Source organism: Equus caballus, chromosome 22 (assembly GCF_041296265.1).
Source record: "Equus caballus isolate H_3958 breed thoroughbred chromosome 22, TB-T2T, whole genome shotgun sequence".
NCBI classification, from domain to species: Eukaryota; Metazoa; Chordata; class Mammalia; order Perissodactyla; family Equidae; genus Equus; species Equus caballus.
Window position 1 is genome coordinate 46,966,149 of NC_091705.1, and position 21,329 is coordinate 46,987,477.

Here is a 21,329-nt window from a genome sequence, read left to right on the forward strand (position 1 = left end):
TTTGTTTATGGTGTCTTTGGTTGAGTACAAGTTTTTAGTTTTGGGGTTTTTTTTAAAGATATAATTGACATATAACATTATGTTAGTTTCAGGTGTACAACTTAAAGATTTGATAAATTTTTTTTGATATGTATATTTTGCAAAATGATCACCACAGTAAGTCTACTTAACATCCATCACCAGAAACACTTGCAATTTTTTTTCTTGTGATGAAAATGTTTAAGATCCACTCTCTTAGCAGCTTCATACAATGCAATATTATTAACTATAGTCACCATGCTGTGCGTGACATCCCCACATTTATAGTTTTGATGTAGTAGAATTTATCAAGCTTTTTCTTTGTGTCTTTGCTTTTGGTATCTTCTTTAAGAAATCTTTTTCTGCCTCAGGTTCAGAGTGAACAGCTTGTCACATTTTCCCCGGGATGGTCCTGGTTTCAGCACTGAAAGTCCCACGTCCCGAGAACACCTGAGTCCCCGGGGCAAACCAGGACGGTTGGTCATAGACATATGCATCCATGTTTCCTTTTAGTGAGCACATAGCTCTTTTCTTTACATTTATTTTTCTAACCCACAGAAATTTACTTCTGTGAATAGTGTGAGGCAAAATACAGGTTTTTAATAGAGATTCCAGGAGTCAAGATGTTTAACCCAGGGAACTTGTGATTCTGGTGGAGTGTCCAGTCCTGGTCAGCAGAGGGAGGACAGGCAGTCTGGGGGCAGGCATCGGGAAGATGACCACAAGAGGACCGTGTCTGCTGAGCCATAAATTGAAGCCGGTTTTGGGCAAGAGTTTGTTTTCTGATTTGGTAATGCATGTGATTTCATTGATCAGACTAACATTTCATTTTGTACTCAATACATCCCTCTTACTGAGAAGCAGTGACTCGTGGGGGACAGCTGTTTGGGGAGCTCCAGGTGTTCCTCCTTGCTGCCCTGGCTGCTTTCAAAGGCTCGGTCTCCTGGAAGGACACCTTCCCCATGTGCCTTCTTGGACCTCACGACGTACTCTTAGCAAGCCTGAGCTCCCCAGATCCCTCCTCTGTTTGAGCGTTGTTAAGGCCACCTGCCGAGTTTGGGATTTCTACCAGAATTCAGTTGCAGTTCACTTTAAGGGAAAACAACACCAACACCACACAGCCCCTGCATCAGACTTCTCCCAGCTGGACTGGGAGCTGGCTGGGATCATGGCGATGAGAGGAGCGTGGCATGCCATGGCCATCCCGACGGGCTTGGGTCTGCACTGTGTACTCGGCAGTTGGGGATAGGGAGGGTGGGGTGGGGTGTGTGTTGCCCTTTGGAGACTGGTGACCCAGCTTACCTGGGAAGATGCTGATTTTGTGTAATCGCAATATTTTCAGGAAAGGTGGTAGTTACACCATTGGTGGGTGTGAGAATGTGTGGCCTTTTCTGGAGTGGAATTCAGCGGTCCTGGGTCCCCAGAGCTGAGACATCCATCTTCTCCTGCCCTTGGACATCGATGTTCCTGGGTCTAGGTGCTTCAGGTTTGGACTGGACCTTGCACCACTGGTTTTCCCAGGCCTCCAACTTGCACATGGCAGGTCATTGGACTTCTCAGCCTCTATAGTCACATAAGCCAATCCCTCATAATAAATCTATTTTTATATGTCTGTATATCTCCCATTGGTTCTGTTTCTCTGGAGAACCCTGACTAATACAGCTGGTGTATTGGTTTGCTAGGGTTACCATAACAAAATACCGCCCACTGCGGGGCTTAAATAACAGACATTCATTTTCTCCAGGTTCTGCAGGCTGGAAGTCCAAGATCAAGGTGTCGGCAGGGTTGGGTTCTTCTGAGGTGGCTCCCTGGGCTTGCACCTTCTCACGTGGCCTTTCCTCTGTGCGTGCCTCTCGTGTCTCTCTGTGTCCCATTTCTTCCTCCTCTGAGGGCACCAGCCAAGCTCTATTAGGGCCCACCCTCAAGGCCTCATTTTAACTTTGTCACCTCTTTAAAGGCCCTGTCTCCAAATCCAGTCACATTCTGAGGTCCTAGGGGTGAGGCTTCAACATAGGAATTTGGGGGGACACCTTTCAGTCCAGAACAGCAGGCAGGTTGTTGCCACTGTCAGCTGGGAGCTCAGCTGTGGGGCTGTGGCCCTGTGGGGCCGGGGCTGTGGGCCAGGCCTCAGATCCTCTCCACTTGGGCTTCGCACAGGGACTTGCCTTCCCAGAGGGAGCACCCCAAGAGGCACAGGCTCAAGTTCTGTGACCTTTGAGGATCTGGCCTTGGAAGCCTCACTCCCTCACCTCTGCCCAGGAATTGGCCCAGCCAGTTTGGGGAGTGGGCTGCTGTCACCCCTCTCTCAGTGGGGGTGGTGCAGAGTCACATGATGAGAAGAAGACTGAGGTCAGAGGTAATGCTGTGGCCACATTTGGAAAACACCACCTGCCACCCTGTCTGAACGACCCTTCCTCTTGCTGCACCAGTCCTCACACAACCCCTGTTTTAGCCCCGTGCAGCCCTCACTGCCATGCGTAGGTGTGCGAGAAAGAGTTAACGCAGCCGGCCTGTCTGCTCTCCTGGCGTCTGAGGACGGGGACTGTGGGGGTCCCCCTCTGTTCTCTGACTGCTAGGGGTGGCTCACGGCATCTAAACTCTTTACGCAGACCGTGTGGCTATGCTGAGCACCTGCTTTCTGGGCCTCTGGAATCTTGTCCGTGCCAGGCAGAGGGTGCCTGTGGGACCAGCCCCCGTACAAACCCTGGGTGCTGACTCCACTGAGCTTCCCTTGGGGACAGCATTTCACTCACGTGGTCACAACTTGTTGCTGGAGTATTAAGTGTGTGCTGTGCGACTCCACTGGGAGAAGATTCTGGAAGCCTGTGCCTGGTTTTCCTCGGACTTCACTTCCTGTGCCTTTTCTGTTTGTCGACTGTGCTTGGTTCCTTTCGCTGTGATACGTTGGAGCTGTGAGCAGACTGTATCTGGGTCCTGGGAGTCCTCCTAGCGGATCCCGGAGCCCGGGCTGGTCATGGAGACCCTGCACAAGTCATCTGTTTACGCTTTTGTTAATACTCCATCTTCCCCACCAAATATAAACCCAGTGCTGCAGGCGCGTGTTCATTTTCTTGTGCACAGCTCGTAGTCGAGGGCCTGGCATGTAGTAGGTGCTTCATAAATTTGATGGCCTTGCTGAGCACACGAGCAGCAGGTGGGTGGTGGGAAATCCCTTCTGTCCTCGCCCCCTGGAGACAGCCATCCTCGAGGCTCACGGGAGTTTCTTCCTTGAGGCTGCGTTTGTTCCAGCACAGAGCTCCTGGCTTCTCCTTGAAGGAGACCCGGTGAGCGGAAGAATCCCCGAATTCTGCAGCCGTTCCCTCCTGCGCTGCAGGAAGCAGGCTCGCAGCCTCTTCACCTGTGTCTCTATTTGGGGGGCTGCCACATTCTCCTGAAAGCACATCATAGTTTTAGACTGTTTCGAGTTATTTACACAACATTTCTACAACAGAACTTGGAGTGGGTGCGTGCAGGCCTGCCTGGGCCCCCTTCTCCGTCACCGACCTCGTGCAAGGGATAGGCGCGCTTGGCAGTCATCTTCATCTTAATCCAAGCGCCCCGGCTTTTCCCCGCTCTCCAGTCGGTCCCTGACCCCTGACGGATCCCTCCCTCCACCAGCGGTGGGACGGGCATCCTGCTACCCACTGAGTGCACCTCACACATCAGATGGGAGCTTCATTGTCGCTTCTGCGAAGGATGAGAGCTGAAATAGACTCTGTGCTAGATGGGGTTCCTAATGCGAATTAGGGACCCCATGGCTCGCCATGAGCGTCCAGGCAGCTGTATGAACTGAACATTATGCGTCGTCTGTGACTGAGTCTCTGTGACTCCCATAATTCACACTTATAATGAGGATGCCGGTACATCACAGGCTTGCTGAAAATTTCTATTTCTATTTTTATTTTAATGGATTTGCTGTCTGTGCTTTTTCCTATAATCCACAGAAAATCATGGTAAATTAGCTCCAATTTTTTACTCCTTGGTTAAACACTGAGATAATAAAAATAAGAGGAGATATCCCTTTTATTTATAGATTAAAGTGATTTCCAACTTGGAAAATTATGGTCATGGGTGAAAGTGCACAATATTCGACAGTGATCATTTGTGCTGGGTTTGTGTGGGAGTCACCGTGTGTGGGACCAGAGGGAAGCCCCCCAGAAATCCCCTCTGCAGGGACTGTGGTAGCTCACCAGCTGTGTCAGGCACCGGGCAAGCCCCGTCCTCCAGTCTGCTCACTGATTTGTGTGTGTGTGGAGGATGGATGACCCCATCTGACAGATGAGGAAACCGAGGCTCACAGAGATGGAGTAACTTGGCCAAGGTCACGTAGCTGCTGGAGCTGAATTTGGACCTGGGCAGTCTACTTTGGCAGACTTTGGATTCTTAGCCTTTTTGCTGTCCTGCCTCTGATAAACCCTAATTATGTTCTCTACCTCTTGTTCTGGAAGGCAGTGCTACTTCTTAGGGCCTAACTCAGGGACCCTTATGGATGCCCCAACTCTGGCTGCACCTTGGAGGTGCCTGCCTTGGAAACAAGGAGGCTGGTGGCAGGAAAGAGCCCCGTGCCCAAGGGTGGGACACCATGTACCATCTGGGTGGGACACGGTACACCCCGCTGGGGGCATGCCATGGCGGTTCTCCACTCATCCTTCTGTGGTTTGTTCCTTTTCTTCAAGTCTTGGGTTGACCTCAGATGTGAGCACATCTCTCTTCTTTGGATTGTCTACTTGGGGTGGAGAGGGTGCAGGATCATGCAGAGGTGGGAGAAGCACCCTTGGAGTCAGGTAGATAGCTGTTCCCCAGCTCCACCACTGGTTCACTGCATGTCCTTGTGCGCATGACCTCTGCCCTCTGACTCTCACTCTCCTTGTCCATGGAGGATGACCCCAGAACCAGCATCCTCGGCTGCTTGGGAGGATTAAAGAGAGGACGTGTGTATTCACAGATGACTGCGAGCTTAGCAACCTAGAGCAACACCCATTAATGTTCACATAGCTTCTGTGGCTAGAGGTGTAGGCCCAACTGTTCCCCTGCTCTGGATCCCACTGGCCAAAATCGAGGTGTCAGCAGGTCTGCGCTCGTTCCTGGAGCTCTGGGAGAGAAGCTGTGTCCCGCTTGCTCAGCTTGTTGGCAGGTTTCAGTTTCACGGGCTCTTGGACCAAAGTCCCTGTTTTCTTGCTGGCTGCTGTGGGGCCATTCCCAGCTTCTGGAGGCCGCGGCATTCCCTGGCTTGTGGCCCCATCAAGGCCAGCAGTGGTGGGCCGAGTCTTCTCCCACTTCAGATCTCTCATCCCTCCCCTCCTGCTGCCTCTCTCTCTTCCCCTCCGCCTCCCCTCTGCCTTGAAGGGCTCTTGTGATTACACTGGCCCATCCGGATCATCCCGGATAATCTCCCTGTCTTCAGGTCAGCTGATTATAACCCTGGCTCTGTCTTCAGAAGCCTTCACAGCAGGGCCTGGAGTGGTGTTTGAGTGAGTACCCAGGAGTCAGGAATCCTGGGGGATTGGGATTCCTCTGTCCACACTGTGGGTAAGTGGATTAGCCCAGGGTCTGGCCGATGGGGAGCTGCTCAGTCCGGATGGGGTGATGCCACTGTGATGCCACCGTGTTCCATCCGCTGCAGGAGTTTACGGTGGGGGCGGCCGAGTCCTGCTTTGGGGAACCCTAACATTGAAACAAAACCTCCTCCTGACTGGCAGAGCATAAAGCAGTTGGTACTTTTCTGAATGCTGACAGTCACTGCGCGGAGGAAGTTTTTCTTTAAGTTTTTGCTGCAGGGAACCTTTGAATAAGGGGCTGGGTGGGTATAGTTACAGTGTATCTGGGTTCTGGGCACCACTGTGCATTTCCATTGTCACCACCCTGGTCCAGGCCACCCCAGTGTCTCTCCCTGTTGAATGCAGCACCCCACCCTGCCCTGCCCCGATCTCCCAGCCCCTTCTTGCTTCCCTCCACCTTATTCTCCACCCAGTGGCACCATAAGCATCCAAGAGAGAAGGTAAATCCTGTCTCTCCTCTGGCTGGAGACCCTCCTGGGTTTTCCATTTCTCTCAGGTTAAAATCCGTGCTCCGCCCCGTGGGTCAGGAGGCTCCTTGAGTTCTGGGCCTGCCCTCCACTCTCACTGCATGCTGCCCTGCCCCCAGCACACCAGCCACCCAGCCCCTCCCCGTCTCCCCAAACTGCCCGTGCTTCCTCACCCCAGGGCCTTTGTATGTGCTGTGGTCAGGAGCTCTCTTCTCTCCCTCCGCGCCCCCCGCCCGGCACATACTGTGAGTAAGTGGACAAATGAATCAGTGAGTGAGCGAATCAGTCAATCAAACCCCAAACGGAACCTTGTCTTCTCTACAACATTTCTCTTGGATCAGGCCCGGTGGATGTGTGTGGTGTTTAGGCCTGTGCTTCTGAACGAAGGATCAGCTTCTCACCTTTGCTGTGTGGCAGGTTCGGGTTGGAGCCAGAGCCCAGTCCACTCGGGGTTTCTGCATCTCCACTCCCTCCTGCTGATAGCCCCCTGGGCCAGTTCCCCTGAAATCTTGAGGCTCCCTTTTATGCCAAGGGATGAGTGGACACACAAGTCCTCCAGGTAGCCCTAGAAAAGACCCAGAAGTTCAGGGACCCCCCAAAACTGCAGCATGAAATGCCAGGAGTCATCTCTGTTGCACCTCAAGTCGCTGGCCTGAGGTGGCTTCTGCTAAACACAGGAATGAATGTTGCCCTCATCCTCTCCCCCCCGTTGGCGACGGAAAACCCTGGCACTGTTATTGATAGACCAGAATGGAGACTGCGAAGGTGCCAGAATCTAATTGCCTAAATAATTGGTCCCCCAAATACGAAATCCCGGTGGACCCACCAGCCTTAAAGTGCACATTGGTTTCAGTGAACGATGGGCTCTGAGAGAGATCTCAGCTTCCATGAAAATACAGATGCATCGTCATTATTTATAGGTTTGTACAAGTGGATTCTTGGAGGTGTCACTCCAGCTACGGAACTTATGATGTGTTTTTAGAGCACTACCTATAAACCCAGAACGATGGATTTTCCGTAAGTTATGGATCAGGCTTGGTGCTGGGTTTGAACTGTTAACACTGTGAAATCCTTAGTCTGCTGTTTTGGCGACGGGTGTTGGCGACATAAATCTGCGCTCTGGGACGTCAGTCAGCCCAGCTCTGCAGTCTCCCTGGGAAGAGAAACCTGTCTCTTTATAAATCCAGTGAACATACGAAAATGTACATGTTGAATGGAGGAAGGAGAGCATGTTTAGGTGACAAAGACCATTATTTAAATATGAATTATCTTCTTTGAAAGGTCAGAGTAAAATGACAGCAAGCATCCTTGCAGGAGAGGATCACAGGCCTGCCCTTTTATTTATTTTTAACGTTCTAATCATGTAAGTATTTCACGATCTCCTTCTCCTGGCAAAGATGAAAGCGTGCTGGTGGGAGCGTGCACGGGCCCCCGTCCTGCAGGCAACGACTGCCTCAGCTGAGGACAGAGCTGCCTGGAACTGCTCCCCGCTGCCTTCCTAGGAAAGTGCGTGGTGTCTGGGGGTATGTGTGGGTGATTATGGTATCGTTATGTTATTCTGCAGTGTACTCACCCAGAAGTCACAGAGTTCCAGTGATGTTAGAATACATGGATTTATTTCATTAAAAAAAAAGCCGTCGCGTGATATTCCCTAAATGGATATACCGTAGGTCAGCCATTTGGTTTTGGGGGACGTTAGGCAGTTTCCAGTTGGTACTTGGGTGTCTATAGAGTAGGTGACAGTGGATGGCTGTGCTGGGTCACTGGGACAGGGCATTTTCTGTCCTGGCAGAGGCAGCCAGCTGTCCCACCCCAGCACTTGCAATTCCTGTTTCAGTATTTGCTGTTCCCTGCAGCAAGGGGACAGAGCCGGGGTAGGGTTGGCATCATAAGCTGGGGTTGCTGGTAGAGATTTTGGTGGGATGGGAAGCACCAGGGATGGGCTGGTACAGTGGAAAGAATGGAGAAATCCTTTCCTGTCCTGCTGCCATCACTTGTTAGCTGTTGGACCCTCGGTAAGTCACATACCCTCTCAAAGCCTCAACTTAATTGTTTTTAAAAAGAGGACAATTATTCCAGCTTTACAGGATTGTTAATCAATGTGTACCAGGTCCTGGGTATGCGGTATGGCTGCAAAAATGTTCTCACTGTTACATCCTGCCACCACTGCTGCCGCCGCCTCCTCTATCATCATCATCAAGTCAGTAACTTTTGAGGGGATCCAGGAAAGCGTGTGGTCCCTGCCTGGGCCACTTAGAATATGTTGGTTGCACTAGCAGCCTATCAGCCTGAGCTCTGGAGCCAGGGACCTGAGTTCAAATCCTGGGTCTGCTCCCCGGGGCAAGCACTTAAGCACTTTGCATCTCACTTGCAAAATGGGGATATAATAGTACCTACCTTGGTTGGTTATTTTTCGCATTAGCTGCGTTAATAATTATGAAGTTCTTATAACGATGTCTGACACATAGTAAAAGCTATGTGTTAATAAATGAAAACCCAGCCAGCAGAGGCTTACGCTGGAGGACGTCTGCTCCTTTTCCGAGAGATCTGGAGGGAGGCAGGTCCAAGGGCTCTGTCCGCATTTGTTGGCGTTTTGTCCTCACATGTGTCAACTCCATGGTCACAGGGTGGCTGCGGCAGCTCCACAGCCCACGGGGCACTCAGAGGCAGGCAGCAGGTGCACAGCCATCAGCACCTGTCAGGAGGACAGACGCCGTTTCTGTAAGTGGCTGTCCGTTTGTCAGCAGCATTTCCCAGAGGCCCCGGAGGCAGCCCCCTCCCTTCATCAGCTAGAAACAGGGGACATGGCACCCTGCTGCAGGGGAGACATAAAGGATGTTTCTCCCAGGCTGGGAGAAAAGGTTGCCTGAGGTTTATAGCTTTGTGCTGACCATACACCCCTGACACAGATGAGCAGGAGCCTGCTGGGGCTGTGCTCGGTGTTTCCCGTAGAGGGGTGCTCCCTTCCCTCATTACATGTGGGGCTTAGAGGATAGCCATACAGCCAGGAAGTGATCGATCCTCATCCTGTGGCCAGGTCTCAGTTCCTGCTCGGAAGGGCTTCTCTACACAGCCTTGGAGTGGACGCCCCTGTGAGGAGGGCTGGGGCATCTCTCGGGAGCCTGGGACCTCCACAGTACGTCTTCAGGCCAGCTCTGGCTACCGATGCCTTTCAGGGTGGCGACCACGATTGGTGAAATGGAGGATTGGTTTTAGAAAGAGTTGGGCGTGTTTAGAAAAGAGCCATAGCTGGCACTGCATTGAGCACCACCCTGGGTAGCCTGTGGGCACAGCTGTAGGTAGAGACTCCATCAAGAATGTGGTCCAAGGGGGAAAAAAGCCAAGTTCAAGGCTAGGGCTCCAAGCCGGTCAGAGGCCACGCCCACAGGTGACCGCGTTGGCGCAGTTTCTCCCGCGGCCAGCAGAGGGCGCGGCTCCCCTCCTTTCCACCGCCTCCGTTGGGAGCTGCTTTGTCTTGTCCTCCTTTCCTTTGGCCTCCAGTTCCCACTGGCGGTGGCTTGAGCAGTTCTTTTTACTTTTTATTTATTTACTTATTTTTTGAGGAAGATTAGCCATGAGCTAACATCTGCTGCCAATCCTCTTTTTGCTGAGGAAGAGTGGCTTGAGCAGTTCTTTTTAAGCGATTGAGTTTGCTAGTTTAATTCTGTTCCTGTGACGGGTGAGGAAGGGTCTCTGGAGCCTGAGGAGAAACCACGAGGCCTGTGGACTAAGCGGGGACAGGGGCCACCTCCGTCCCCCTGAAAGCCTGGAGCTGACTTGGGCCAGAGGGAGGGGGAGCTGTCCCACTTGGAGCAGGGATGTCATAGGACCAGCCACCCACCATGTGCATTCACTCATTGATTCAGTCAACAAATATTTGTTTCCTGGGTGCCCACGACATGCCAGGCGTGTTCTTGGGGAAACAAACTCGACGAAGATCCTGAACTCATGGTGCTGACATTGCGGTGGCCCAGATCCTTGGGCCATAAGGTCTCCAAGGCCGTGGAACATGTGAGGGTCCTGGGAAGGAAGTTAGTAGGCTCTAGCAGAAGAAAACAAAATTGAAGTAACCATCCATGTGCCCACAAACTGGAGCCTTCTGTCGGTGGTCGACCCTAGTCCGTAATCTCACTGCATGCTGGCTGCCTTCCAAGTGTGTTTGGTCTGAGTGGGATGGGGCCTCAGGAGCTGGAGCAGCTGGTGGGGCTGAAGCCCCTTGGGGTGGTCTTGTGAGAGCTGCCACCAGAGTTGGCCCAGCACTTGTCACTTGACCCCTGGCATGGCCGGCATGGAATGGCCAGCATGGAGTGACCATGCTTATACTGAAATGAGGAATTGGAGGCTCAGTGACACTTCAGCTGGTCCCAGAGGGTCTGTGGGACCCCAGAGCTGGTGCCCTTTTGCTCACGCCCTGTCAGAACAGACAGTGTTTGTGAGTCTCAGTGGGTGTTGAGCCAAGGCTGCACACCCTTCTATGTCTAATGCAGCCTGTCCAAATGGGGCTCCTCCCCTTTCTGCCCCATCCTATCCCCTTCTCTGATCCTCCCCAACTGGGAAATGGCATCATGCTCACCCTGTTGTCAGTATCAGACTGCCATATCCAGTTCATCATCAAAAAGCACAAATCTGGGAGTCACCTTTGGCTCCTCTCTTTCTCTCATCACCCCACAGCCAGTCCTTCACAGACTTGCTGGGACCCCCTTGGGAACACACTGAATCTGCCTGCTCAGCGCCCCCACCTCGCTGGCTGGCTGTCTGGTTGGCAGCCTCCTAATCCGTCTCCCACTTCTTCCCTTGCCCGGTGTCCCTTCTCCATCAGCAGCCAGAGGGAGCCTTCGGAGACCCACTTCTGCCTCCAGCAGCTTTCACCATCCTTGGAATAAAACCCACGCTCACAATGAGGACCACATGATGCTGCATTGGCTGCCTCCTGCCCCGGCCCCTCACTCTGCCTCTCTTCAGGAACTTCAGAGCTCCCTGCTGCTCCACCTCACCGCCTTCGTCCAGACTGTTCCCTCCGCCTGGGTCACCTCCCTCCTTGACTTGTCTGGTTAATCCCCACTGAGCCTCCAGAGCATCACTTCCTTAGACCAGGCTCCTCCCTGCCCAGGTTAGGCATCCCTCCCTCTGTGCTCCTTGAAATCAATGGATTGATTGATTGCTGAGTTGTTAATCCCATCTTCTCTGGGAGACTGAGTGCCATGAAGCCAAGGCCCAATCATATCTTGTTCATTGTAGTATTCCCAGAAAATCATGTGTTTTGGTACAAAATACATGCTCAGGAAATATTTGACAGATGATAATAATCTGCATCATTAATCTGCACTTTGTAAGGATAAAACCAACTCTGGAGATGCGAGTGGGTGTGAGTGGGCCCCCGTGTGGCCCCTTTTCCCCCACTCCCTGATGATGCAGGCACTTCTTACATGTGCGGACAGCACTGCCAGCCTCAGGGTCAGCTCTGCTGGGATGTCCCCTCTGACTGCCCTGGGCAGAGGAAGACCCTCCCTTTCCTTCACCTCTTCGTGTTTTTGGAAGAGACAAATTTTGTGGACTTTCTCTGGCTCTTTGTAGTCGGTTCTTTGAGGCAGCCGCGTGGGGCTTATCAGGGCTGCCCGGAGTCAGGAAGTGGCTTTGGGTTTTCCCATCAAGGACCAGAAGGGTGACCCCTGGGGGGGCTTCAGTCTGATTCGGAGCCTGGGACAGGGACAGGAGAGGGTTTGAGTGTTACTGTACCCAGCAGAGGTGCGAGGTGGAAGCTGGTTGTCCTTCAGATCAAGGCTCAGCCTGGGTGCCTCTGTGTAACTTGTTTTGTTCTGTATTAAACAACTTTATTGAAATAATTTACATACCATAAAGCTCACCTGTTTAAAGTATAAAATTCCATGGTGTTTAGTATATTTACAAAGTTGTGAAGCCATCACCATAATCTGAGAACATTTAGAACATCTGTCACCCCACAAAGAAGCCTCGTACTCATTTTCAGTCACTCCCCATCCCCCCCACCGGCTCCCAGCCCGAGGCCACCACTGATCTGCCTCTGTGTTTGGACGTGTCACATAAGTGGAACCATGTAATTTGTGGTCTTTTGTGACTGGCTGCTTTCACGTCGCATAATGTTTCAAGGTCCCTCCATGTTGTAGCAGGTGCCAGCAGTTTATTCCTGCTGTGGCTGAATAATGTTACAGTGGCTGGATATACCACATTTCATCCTTCTGTTTATCGGTTGATGGACATTTGGGTGGTTTCTGTTTTGGGGGCTATGATGAAGCCTTGTTGCTTCCTGTAGGGTTTCCAGAGTGGGCTTCCAGATCAACCCCACCCTTGCCAGGGCTCCTGTTGATAAGGGACAGACAATTGGTGACTTTCACAAGGACCCCTTGAGGATCCTGGAGCCTGGGATCCTCCTGCGGACAGCTGCCTTTGGCACACCTTGTGGGCCAGGTCCTCTCAGGCCTCCAGCTGTCCTGGTCTGGGGGTAAAAGACTTTGAAAACCACGGTCTCTCCTGCAGGCTGTTAACCAGGAGACTTTATTTTCTGTTGGTCAGTAGAGGTGGGGTCGCTAATTTTTTTAAATTTAAAACTATTTTTATTATGGAACATTTCAAAGCCAGAGAAAAACATAATGACCACTCCATCCCTACCCAGCTCTAACGAAATCACATTTTGCTAACGTGTATTTTTGAAGAAATAAAGGCTGGTTGTCACTCTTGTCTTCTGCCTCCCCACTCCACGTGAGCTCTAGGAGCGGACACTGAGTCTTATCCTTTTCTGTGTTTTTATGCCTGCCCAGGCAGTTTGAGGGAGCAGGTGAATGGGCGCCATGATGTAGACCAACTGAAGGGGCGAGAAACAACTTTAGATGGTGCATGGACAAGGCAGTGAGGAACATCGGCTTCGAGAGAAAGTTCCTTCCGTTCTTTGTCCTTCTGGTAACATTAAGGAGAGCGTCTCTGTTCCGTGCCTGGCTGCCTTCCCCTCCCTCTTGCTCATCTCCCTTTGAACAAAGTGGGAGCCCAGAGTCCACTCAGGTGGTGGGGCCGAGTCAGCCTGTGAGCCTTCCCCTCCACAGGGAGGCTGTGTTTCTGTTGCTGTATTGATGGTTTCCTCGGAAATGCATTTAAGGGCAGAGCTGATTGAAAGAAAAATCTCAAGTCAGTAGCAGTACAGGTTCTGAGCAGGGAGGGCCAAAAGCGTGAGGGTGGTGGGTGAGTGGCAGACAGCTGGAAGCCTCTTCTGGGACCTTTCTTCTCTTCTCCTCCAGCACATGCCCCGGGGTTGGCGTCCTCCCCCCGTCCCTGCTAGTCCATCTCGGTATAGGCTGCTGGCTGGGCCAGCTGCAGGCTTTCTTATCTAGATGTGGGAAGGGCGGATGGTGAGTTTGGGTGGGGGCGGGGGTGGGGTTGTTCTGAAAGCAGCCTGTGGGGCTGGGACTCAGCATGGCTTCTGGGGGCTGCTTGAGGACCCAGTTGGATTGACCCCGGGCCAGGAGCATTGGCCTTGAGTCCTCCTAGCTTGTGACCTGGGCAGGTGCACTGACCTCTCTGAGTTGCCCTCATTCTAAGGAGGGGACTGTAGTAGCTCATACTTCCTAGGGCATGGTGAAGAAGCAATGACACCCTCCAGTAAAGCCCTTAGCCCAGAACTGGGCATGTCACCATCCAGCACATTTTTATGTGGATGAGAAGTATTTAGTAAAATGTCCTACCAGTTTCCTCTTTGTTTCATGGTGTTGTCTACTGTAAATTAAATTTGGGGGGCACCTATTGGTTTATTGGTGACCATTCTTGGCTCCTTCCTCCCCCCCTAATCCTGGAAGACCCATGGTGGGGGGCAGTGTTTCTGCGTTTGTCACTGTTGATCCCTAATGCCTGGCCTGGTGCCTGGCATACACTAGGCTCTTTGTGCATATTTTGAATGGATGGATGAATGAATGAATGAATGAATGCTTTCTCTGGAGGCGACTGCTGCATGGAGCCCAAAGCTCCGAGTAGACGAGCATCCACGTTATTTCTCCACATGTCGGTTCTGTCCTTGGCCCTTTTTTGGGTTTCATCCAGCACTGCCAGGAGCTCCCCCTGTGCCCCAGCCCTGCTTTAGGAGCAGCCTCAGGAAGGTCCCTGTCCCTGCTCTGCTGTTGCCAGCTGCGGGACCCCTGGCAAGCTCCTTCTGTCAACCTCAGTTTCACCATCTGCAGTGGAGACTGAGTCGTGCCAGCCTCCTGGGGTTGTTTGAGGGACTGAGACAGGATGGTGCCCATCAGAGCTTTCTGCACCACGTCTGCACACAGCAAGTCCTGGGCTGGGAGCACTCCCCACTGTCCCTGTGGCCCTGCTATCCACGCGTCTGGTAAAATGTCCCCTCCCCTGGGCACCTTCTCAGGCTATGTGACACAGCAAGACACCCGTTGTCCCTGTCTCTCTTGTCCCTTTACTGGGCTTTCCTTTTCTTGTTACCCTTTCTGTCCCTGTGCCTTAGCTGGAGAGGAGGGAGTTGCCTGCGCACCACCCCCCCCCCCCCCCCCCCCCCCCGCATCATCTAGAATGGTGAGAATTGCTCATTAGCACCTTGGAGGACACCTTTGTGAGTGGCAGCCCTCCGGAGTGTCACCTCTTTTGCCTGGCCCCATCAACTTCATCAAGGGCGTTTAGGGGAAGTCTCCTGGAAGGCACCAGGTGCCCCTCCTCTCTTTCTCCTCCCAGGCCTGCAGGAAGGAGGGATGGGCAGTTGGGAGGGGGCTGGGGTGGGTGGGTGTAAAGCTAGAGAGTGCTGGCGCCCCCACCCCCATCCCCCCAGCGCAGCGGTGGAGCCGGGGCAGCAGGACCCACTGGCTCCATATCCTCAAGAGAGAAAAGGCTGGGAAACCAGCTGCCTGAAGCTGCTGGGGAGGTTCGGCCCTGCCTCCAAGGGAGGCGCCCTCAGGGTCTCCTCCCCTCTTGCTGGGGAGGGGGAAGAAGAGAGAAAGAGAGAGGGACGGGAAGCATTCTTGTTTCTGGAGCGCCATTGGGGTGGGGGTGAGCGGTTCATAACTCAGCATCCAGACCCCACCTACCCTGGACGGTGGCGTGCAACTCAGGTGTTTGAGACCCTCCCCATCGCCACGCTCACTCTCACTCCCCTCTCTCGTGACGTCATGCTCCTCCCGCGCGGCATGATGGGAGAATCCTAATGTTTTCCAACAGATGCTCCAAGAACAGCTTTCAGATTAAAGCAATTGCAAGAGCAAAGATTCTTCATTTTTCCTTTTTTTCCGGGGGGGTGGGGGGTGGGGTGGGGGGAGGGAGCGACCCCAGAAATTCCTGGACATCACCCCCTGCCCCAAGCACGCAATAAACACTGACAAGAAAAAGTTTTTATTTCCTGGTTCAACTTTTTTTTTTTTCCTGGAATATAGACTGAAGAATGGGAATAAACACGAATAAATAACAGAGCGAGGCCGCGCGCGCCGGGATGCGCCTGGCTGCAGCCGCGAGGCTATTGTCTCCCCGCCCTGAGGGAGCCCCGGCGGCGTCCTCCGGCTCCTTCCCTTTTCCTGTCCTTTCGGATTTTCCTTTTTAAAAAGACGTCCCCTCTAGAACCCTGGCCAGTGACCTTGGCCACCTCGGATGCTCTGATTCCACGCGGCTCCCTCCAACTTGCCCCCGCGCCGGCCGGGCCCATGGCCGCGTCCGAGGACGGGAGCGGCTGCCTCGTGTCGCGGGGCCGCTCGCAGAGTGACCCCAGCGTCCTCACCGACTCCTCGGCCACCTCCTCCGCGGACGCCGGGGAGAACCCAGGTAACGAACGAGGCCGGGCGGGGGCGGCCAGGCGGGTGGGGGCGGTCAGGGGCAGGCGGCACTGCTCTGCGCCCGGGTCTGTATTTGGGGACCGCGGCAGGACCCGGGCGCTCAGGCTCCGCAGTTCACATCCCCAATAACGAGGCTGGGGCGCCGCGGAGCCCTTTGTCCGGAACGGAACCTATTTCCCGGGTAGAGCCAGGCGCTCGGCGTCGGCCCTCCTTGCCGCTGGCGGGCTCTGCTGTCCCCTCCGAGGGGCTTCCCTTTCTTGGGTGCTGACCAGCTGGGAGAAGACAGACCTGTGGCCGCCTCTGCCAGTACTGGCTCCGAGCTCTGCCTCCCTCCCCCGGGCCCCAGCGGCCCGGCTTGGGCGTCCCCGCCCGGGCAAGGCAGCGCTCCCACTGCCACCGCGCAGAGGGGCTTCCTCTGGGTGCCCAAGTCTGGCGGGGCCTGGCTCACCTGGGCGCCCCACCCGCCTCCCGGGACAGGTGTGCTCGCCAGAGCTGCCGGCAGGGAGATGAAGGGCGTGCGCCAGGACGGCGGAGCCGATTACATTAAATTATATGGACTTGGTACACCCTCCCACCCCACGGCAGCGTCGCTTGTTTAGGTGATAAATCCGATCACAAAGGCGTCTATATGACTTGATTGATTACTTTCCAGAGAGGAAGAAAGGCCTAATAAAGCAGGAGGGGGGTGGGCCGTGTTCGCCCTATCACCATGGAGACGCAGGAAGCAAAGTGATCATTAAAACCTTTCTCCACCAGAAGGCAATTTTCATTTCACAGGGAGAAGTCAGAGCGTCTGAAATGTAGGGTTCAAAAAAAGAATCAGAGCTGGTGTTTTGGTATCAAGCCACAGGACTCAATTTCCTATCTTAGAGAAGCACAGCCCCCTCATAGGTTCTGTTTTGACAATAAGTTGCCCTTACCTTCTTTGAAGACCTGTTCTCTCTCAATGCACCGACCCTGAGCCGGGACCTGCTCACTGTAAATGGTGGGCATCAAAGTCAAGATAATCCCTGGGGCTGAGGTGCACGCGGGCTTTGTGGGGGGGATTCCTTCACTTTGCCGGAACACACAGGAGCTTTACTATCTAGCTGCAAAGAAAGACCTATTAAAGACGGCTCTCTGGGCACCAGGGCCCAATTTGAAATTTTAAACAATAAGCCCATGCAAGGCTTGTAAGATTTCTTTGTTAGGATTATTGACACTGTGTCATTTGGTCAAACTAAGGTACCAGCTGAGGAAATCCCTGGCTTTTCTGTATTTGGGAGGGCAAGTTAATTTCCTTGGAGTTTCAAGCAGAGGCTGCCATAAGCAGACCCTTAGGCTTTAATTAATCCTTTTATTAGAAATCGAGGATTAAGCCTTCAGCACTCCATGATGGATTGGTTTCCTCTGTGTCGGAGATGCACATCCATGATTGTTCCAATTATGGAAGTTGAGTGGCTCGTCACGAGAGAATCCTTCCCAGCTCCTTTTGTCTCCCTGGCAGTAAAAGGAAGCAAACTTGAAACGGAAATTATGGAGGATTTAGCTTTTTGGCTGTCTGTGAGTTGATGCCTCTGTGGGTGGGAACAGAGAGCTCGCAGGTGGCGGGTGCTGGTCCACCAGGGAGAGAGGTGGAAGGGCTTGATGCCCGTGGTTAAGTTATGCCGCGGGAGGACAAACACCTGAGTTCTTCTCTGGTTCAAATGGTCAAAATGGGACCCAGAGAGCAGATATGGGGGGTGAAGAGTCTACAATCTGTATAATTCTGTGTGTGGCAGAACCTTACCGAAAAGCATCAGATAATTAAGTATTTATGGCTTGTGTTAAGCAAAGGAGTTCTGGCAGAAAGAGAATCAGAATCTTCAAGTTGGAAGCAACCTGGGAACTTGAAGCCGGAAGGGTGGACTAGGGGAGCAGTTTCTGTAATAGTCTTGCTTGGATGGCTTGGCATGTGCTTGCATCCCTCTTTTGATGGGGGCCTCACCTCTTTTTGATGCAGTGCATAGTGGTCTTTGGAAAGATCTATTTAAAATTCTTTTTCGAATGTTTCGAAAGGGTCTGCCACCCGTCTCCTGATGCCATCTTTGCATGCTGCCCGTTACTCGAGGCTTTCAGAAAGTCCAGTGTTGTGGGTCAGTTGTCACATCCACCTGAGCTATTTCTTCGCCAGGCTAAGTCCCAGCCCTTCATTTTGCTCTCCCTTTTGGTGCTTTTTGTTTGTCTGCCTGCTTCTCTAAAGAGCTGCTTCTGAAAAGCAAAGCTGGTGCTCCAGCCGTGGGCTAACCCTAGGCAAAGTCAAGTGGAAGAGTCACCTCCTTCTGCCCAGATTCTGTATTTTTATAAAATAGCCCAAGGTTGCACTTACCCTTGCACCCCAAATACATTCTGAATGCATCAGTGTTCTCTTAGTAAAATCTCAGAACATTATTGGAAAGGTAAGCCATGACCGCCCATCTCTCCCTCTCCAGAGGTAATCTCTCTGATGAGCTTGGTGGAGGTCCTGGACCTTTTCCTCCATGTTTATATCTACATGTTCTTGGGAAAAGGTATTTAAGAGAGCACAGGAGTGATGCAACACGTGAGGTTCTTCAATTTGTGTTTCTACTCAACACTGGATCTTGGAGGTCTCGCCACGTGGTGTATCTCCATCCCCCACTCTCTCTTAATAGCCACACAGTATTCCAATGAATATGTTTCTCACCATTTAACTATTAGATATTTGTGTTGTTTCCAGCTTTTGCCCATTATACGCCACATAGCAGTGATCACCCCAGCAAAGCCGCCTTGCGTTCATGTGTGAAAGCCCCCAGCTAGTGGGATGTCCGGGTCACAGGGGACTCATGTTTTTTATTTTTATGGTATTGCACCCTCCTAGAAAATGAACCAGTCGGCACTGCTTCTAGAATCTGCGAGTGCCCTTTCTCCAAAGCCTTGCCAACACCTGAAGTCATCAATCTGCTTTTCTCCCGCATGGAGGGTGACAAATGGTGGCTCATTGTGTTAATTTGTGGCTCCTTGGTTGCTGGTGAGCTGGAGCATCTTTTTGTGGCCTTATTAGTGCATTAAATCTCTCAGTGGCCACGTCTGTGGCCACGGACTGCATGGCAGGGATGAAAGATTGTCCCCGAGGGCCACCCTTCCCCTCTCTCTACATCATTGCTCCATTAATGATTCTGTCTGCATCCTACGAGGTTCCTCTCTGTAAATCCTTACTCTATACTGGCAGCATTGTTAGTTTTTCTCCCCAAACTAGAATTTAGAAAGGATAAGGCAGCGTTCCCATCATCTCTCCTCCTTCCGAGGAGTTCGTACTCATGGGGAGTTTTGACTCCCCTCCCTCTATTCGCTCTCAGGCCTTGGGAAGGCCATCTGCTCCTCTGCGCCCTGGGGCCTGCCCTGGCCTTGGTCCCTCGCCGACCTCCTTCTTGTCCAGTCCCTTGCCCCCTCCTCAGCCTTCTCATCTTGTCCCTTGGCTGCCCCCTTTCTGACAGTCTGTCCTCCCTTGCTTTTGCTACGTTGCTCTCTCCTGGCCGTCTGCGTATTCCGCTCCCTCGCTCCTCCTTGTCCATCACATTGAGGTCCTGTGATGCTGTCCTTTGCTGCCTTCTTTCTCCACTCAGCTCTCTCCCTGGTTCCCAGATGCCACAGTCGCCTGGGACAGCTTTTTAAAGTGTTTCCGTAGGGCCTTGCGATTTGCCTTTTTAGAGATTCAGCTCAGGAGGGCCTAATGCACAGGCAGGTGGGGGCATCTTTGATCTAGGACAGGGTTTCTGAACCTTGGCACCGTTGACATTTGTGGTGGGATCTTCATTCTCTGCTATGGGCTGTCCTGTGCATTGTAGGGTGTTTGGCAGGATCCCTGGCATCTACCCACTAGATGCCATTGCACCCCAGCCCCTAGTTGAGACTTTCAAAAATGTCTTCAGACATTGCCAGATGTCCCCGGGGGGCAAAGTCTCCCTGGAGAACTGCTGATGTAGGTTATTCATTCTCAAACCTGTGTGTATCCGAATCACCTGGAAGCCTTGTTCCTGATTCGGCATGACTGTGGTGGGTCCCATTAATGTGCAGTTCTAACAGGTCATCAGGTGATGCTAACAGTGCTGGTCAGGTGACCACACCTGGGGAACCACTGAGCCTAGCCCTCAGGCAAGGGTTCCGTTTTTCTGCTGACAGCTTCTGTGTGTCTATGTGTCCCTATGGGTCCTGCCTGATCTCTGGCTCCTGAGCTCCAGACCTCTGTGTCCTGCTGACCCCTTTCTGTCCTTCAGGTCTCAGGCTAACGTTACCTCCTCTGAAGGCCCTCCCATGCACCCAGTTAAGTAGCTTCCGGCCCCAGCCAGCCCGATCCCACTCCTCCGTTCTGATTTGCCCCTGGCGTTCATAGCTACCTGGGATTCTTGTCTCTTTCGTTCTCTGGGGACTGTCCCCCTCCAGGCCGCGAGCCCAGCACCGACCCCGCACACGCGGGAGGCTTCAGTAAGCATTTGTGGAATGAATGGGCCCAAGCACCAGATGCCAGAGTCTGGCTGATGAGGCTTGGGCCTGGCCAGGCAACTGGCCCTCCTACCAGCTGGGTGGGGCCTCCATGGAAAAACAGCTCAGTTGCAGCAGAGGGTGGCTCGGAGGTGAATGTGGGGGAGCCTACAGTCACATCTTTCTGCAGGGGCTGGTCCACCTCTGCTGTATCTCCTGGAGAGGGAGAAGCCTTTGAGAGCATCCGCTCCCCTCTGGAGCTGCAGACAGGACACAGACACATCCCCACTCTGCTCTCCGGGCTCCGGTGTCCCACGCTGGCCCCTTGCTTCCTGCAGAGGGCTGTGTCATGTGCTCCGGTGGCTGCTGCCTCCTTTTTCACCAGCACACCTGCATCACGGGAGCTGCGCTCTTGACACCTCCCTCTCCTGCAGCCCTGTGTCCAGCCAGTCGCTGGCCACCTGGAGCCCACCCACTTGTTTTAGGCCCAGGAGGGAGAAGTTTTCCAAAGTGTAAACCTGGTCTAGTCTGTCCTTTGCCTCAACCCTCCAGTGGCGCCTCTGCCCTGCGGGGTAGGGATGGGAGATGAAGGGACCTGCCAGCCTCCTTTCTCGACAGTGTGGTTCTTCTTAGTTTCATCCCTCGAGCTTTCTCTTAGTCCAGGTCCTGAGTTCTGGGGATCTCCTTCTGGTCCCTTGCAGAGTGTCTGCATGGCTTAATTAGCAGCAGAACTATGCTGGAATTACCTGGTCAGCTTCTTTGGGGTTATTAAAAATAAAAGCTGGATGCTTTAAAAAAATATGGAGTTTAAAAACTTAGAGTTTTTTCTGATTATGAAAGCACTGCTCCTTCATTATAGAAAATGATTGGATGCTTGTGAAATTTCACTTCCCAACCCTCTTCTCACCCTCATGTGACACAGAAGGCAGTGACAAGGGACAGCTTTGTCCCTGGGACCCTCCCAGGTGCCAGGCATGGCTGTTTGGCATGAGAAGGTCAGCCACCATGGTCAGGGCCCAGGGCTTACCCCTCCTCGCCCC

At 52.9% G+C, this 21,329-nt stretch overlaps 1 protein-coding gene across 2 annotated transcripts in view; it reads left to right on the forward strand.

Moving 5' to 3' along the window:
* PHACTR3 (phosphatase and actin regulator 3) overlaps window positions 1-21,329 on the forward strand; it is a 244,159-nt gene that overhangs the window by 5,212 nt on the left and 217,618 nt on the right. Inside the window, exon 1 of one of the 2 annotated variants that reach the window (XM_005604830.4) lies at window positions 14,986-15,820. The exons of the other annotated variant lie outside the window; for it this stretch is intronic. Coding sequence (XP_005604887.1) covers window positions 15,703-15,820 — 118 coding nt within the window. The 5' untranslated portion in view covers window positions 14,986-15,702. Of the gene's footprint in view, window positions 1-14,985; window positions 15,821-21,329 lie in introns of those variants that run through there. 2 annotated transcript variants of the gene reach the window in all.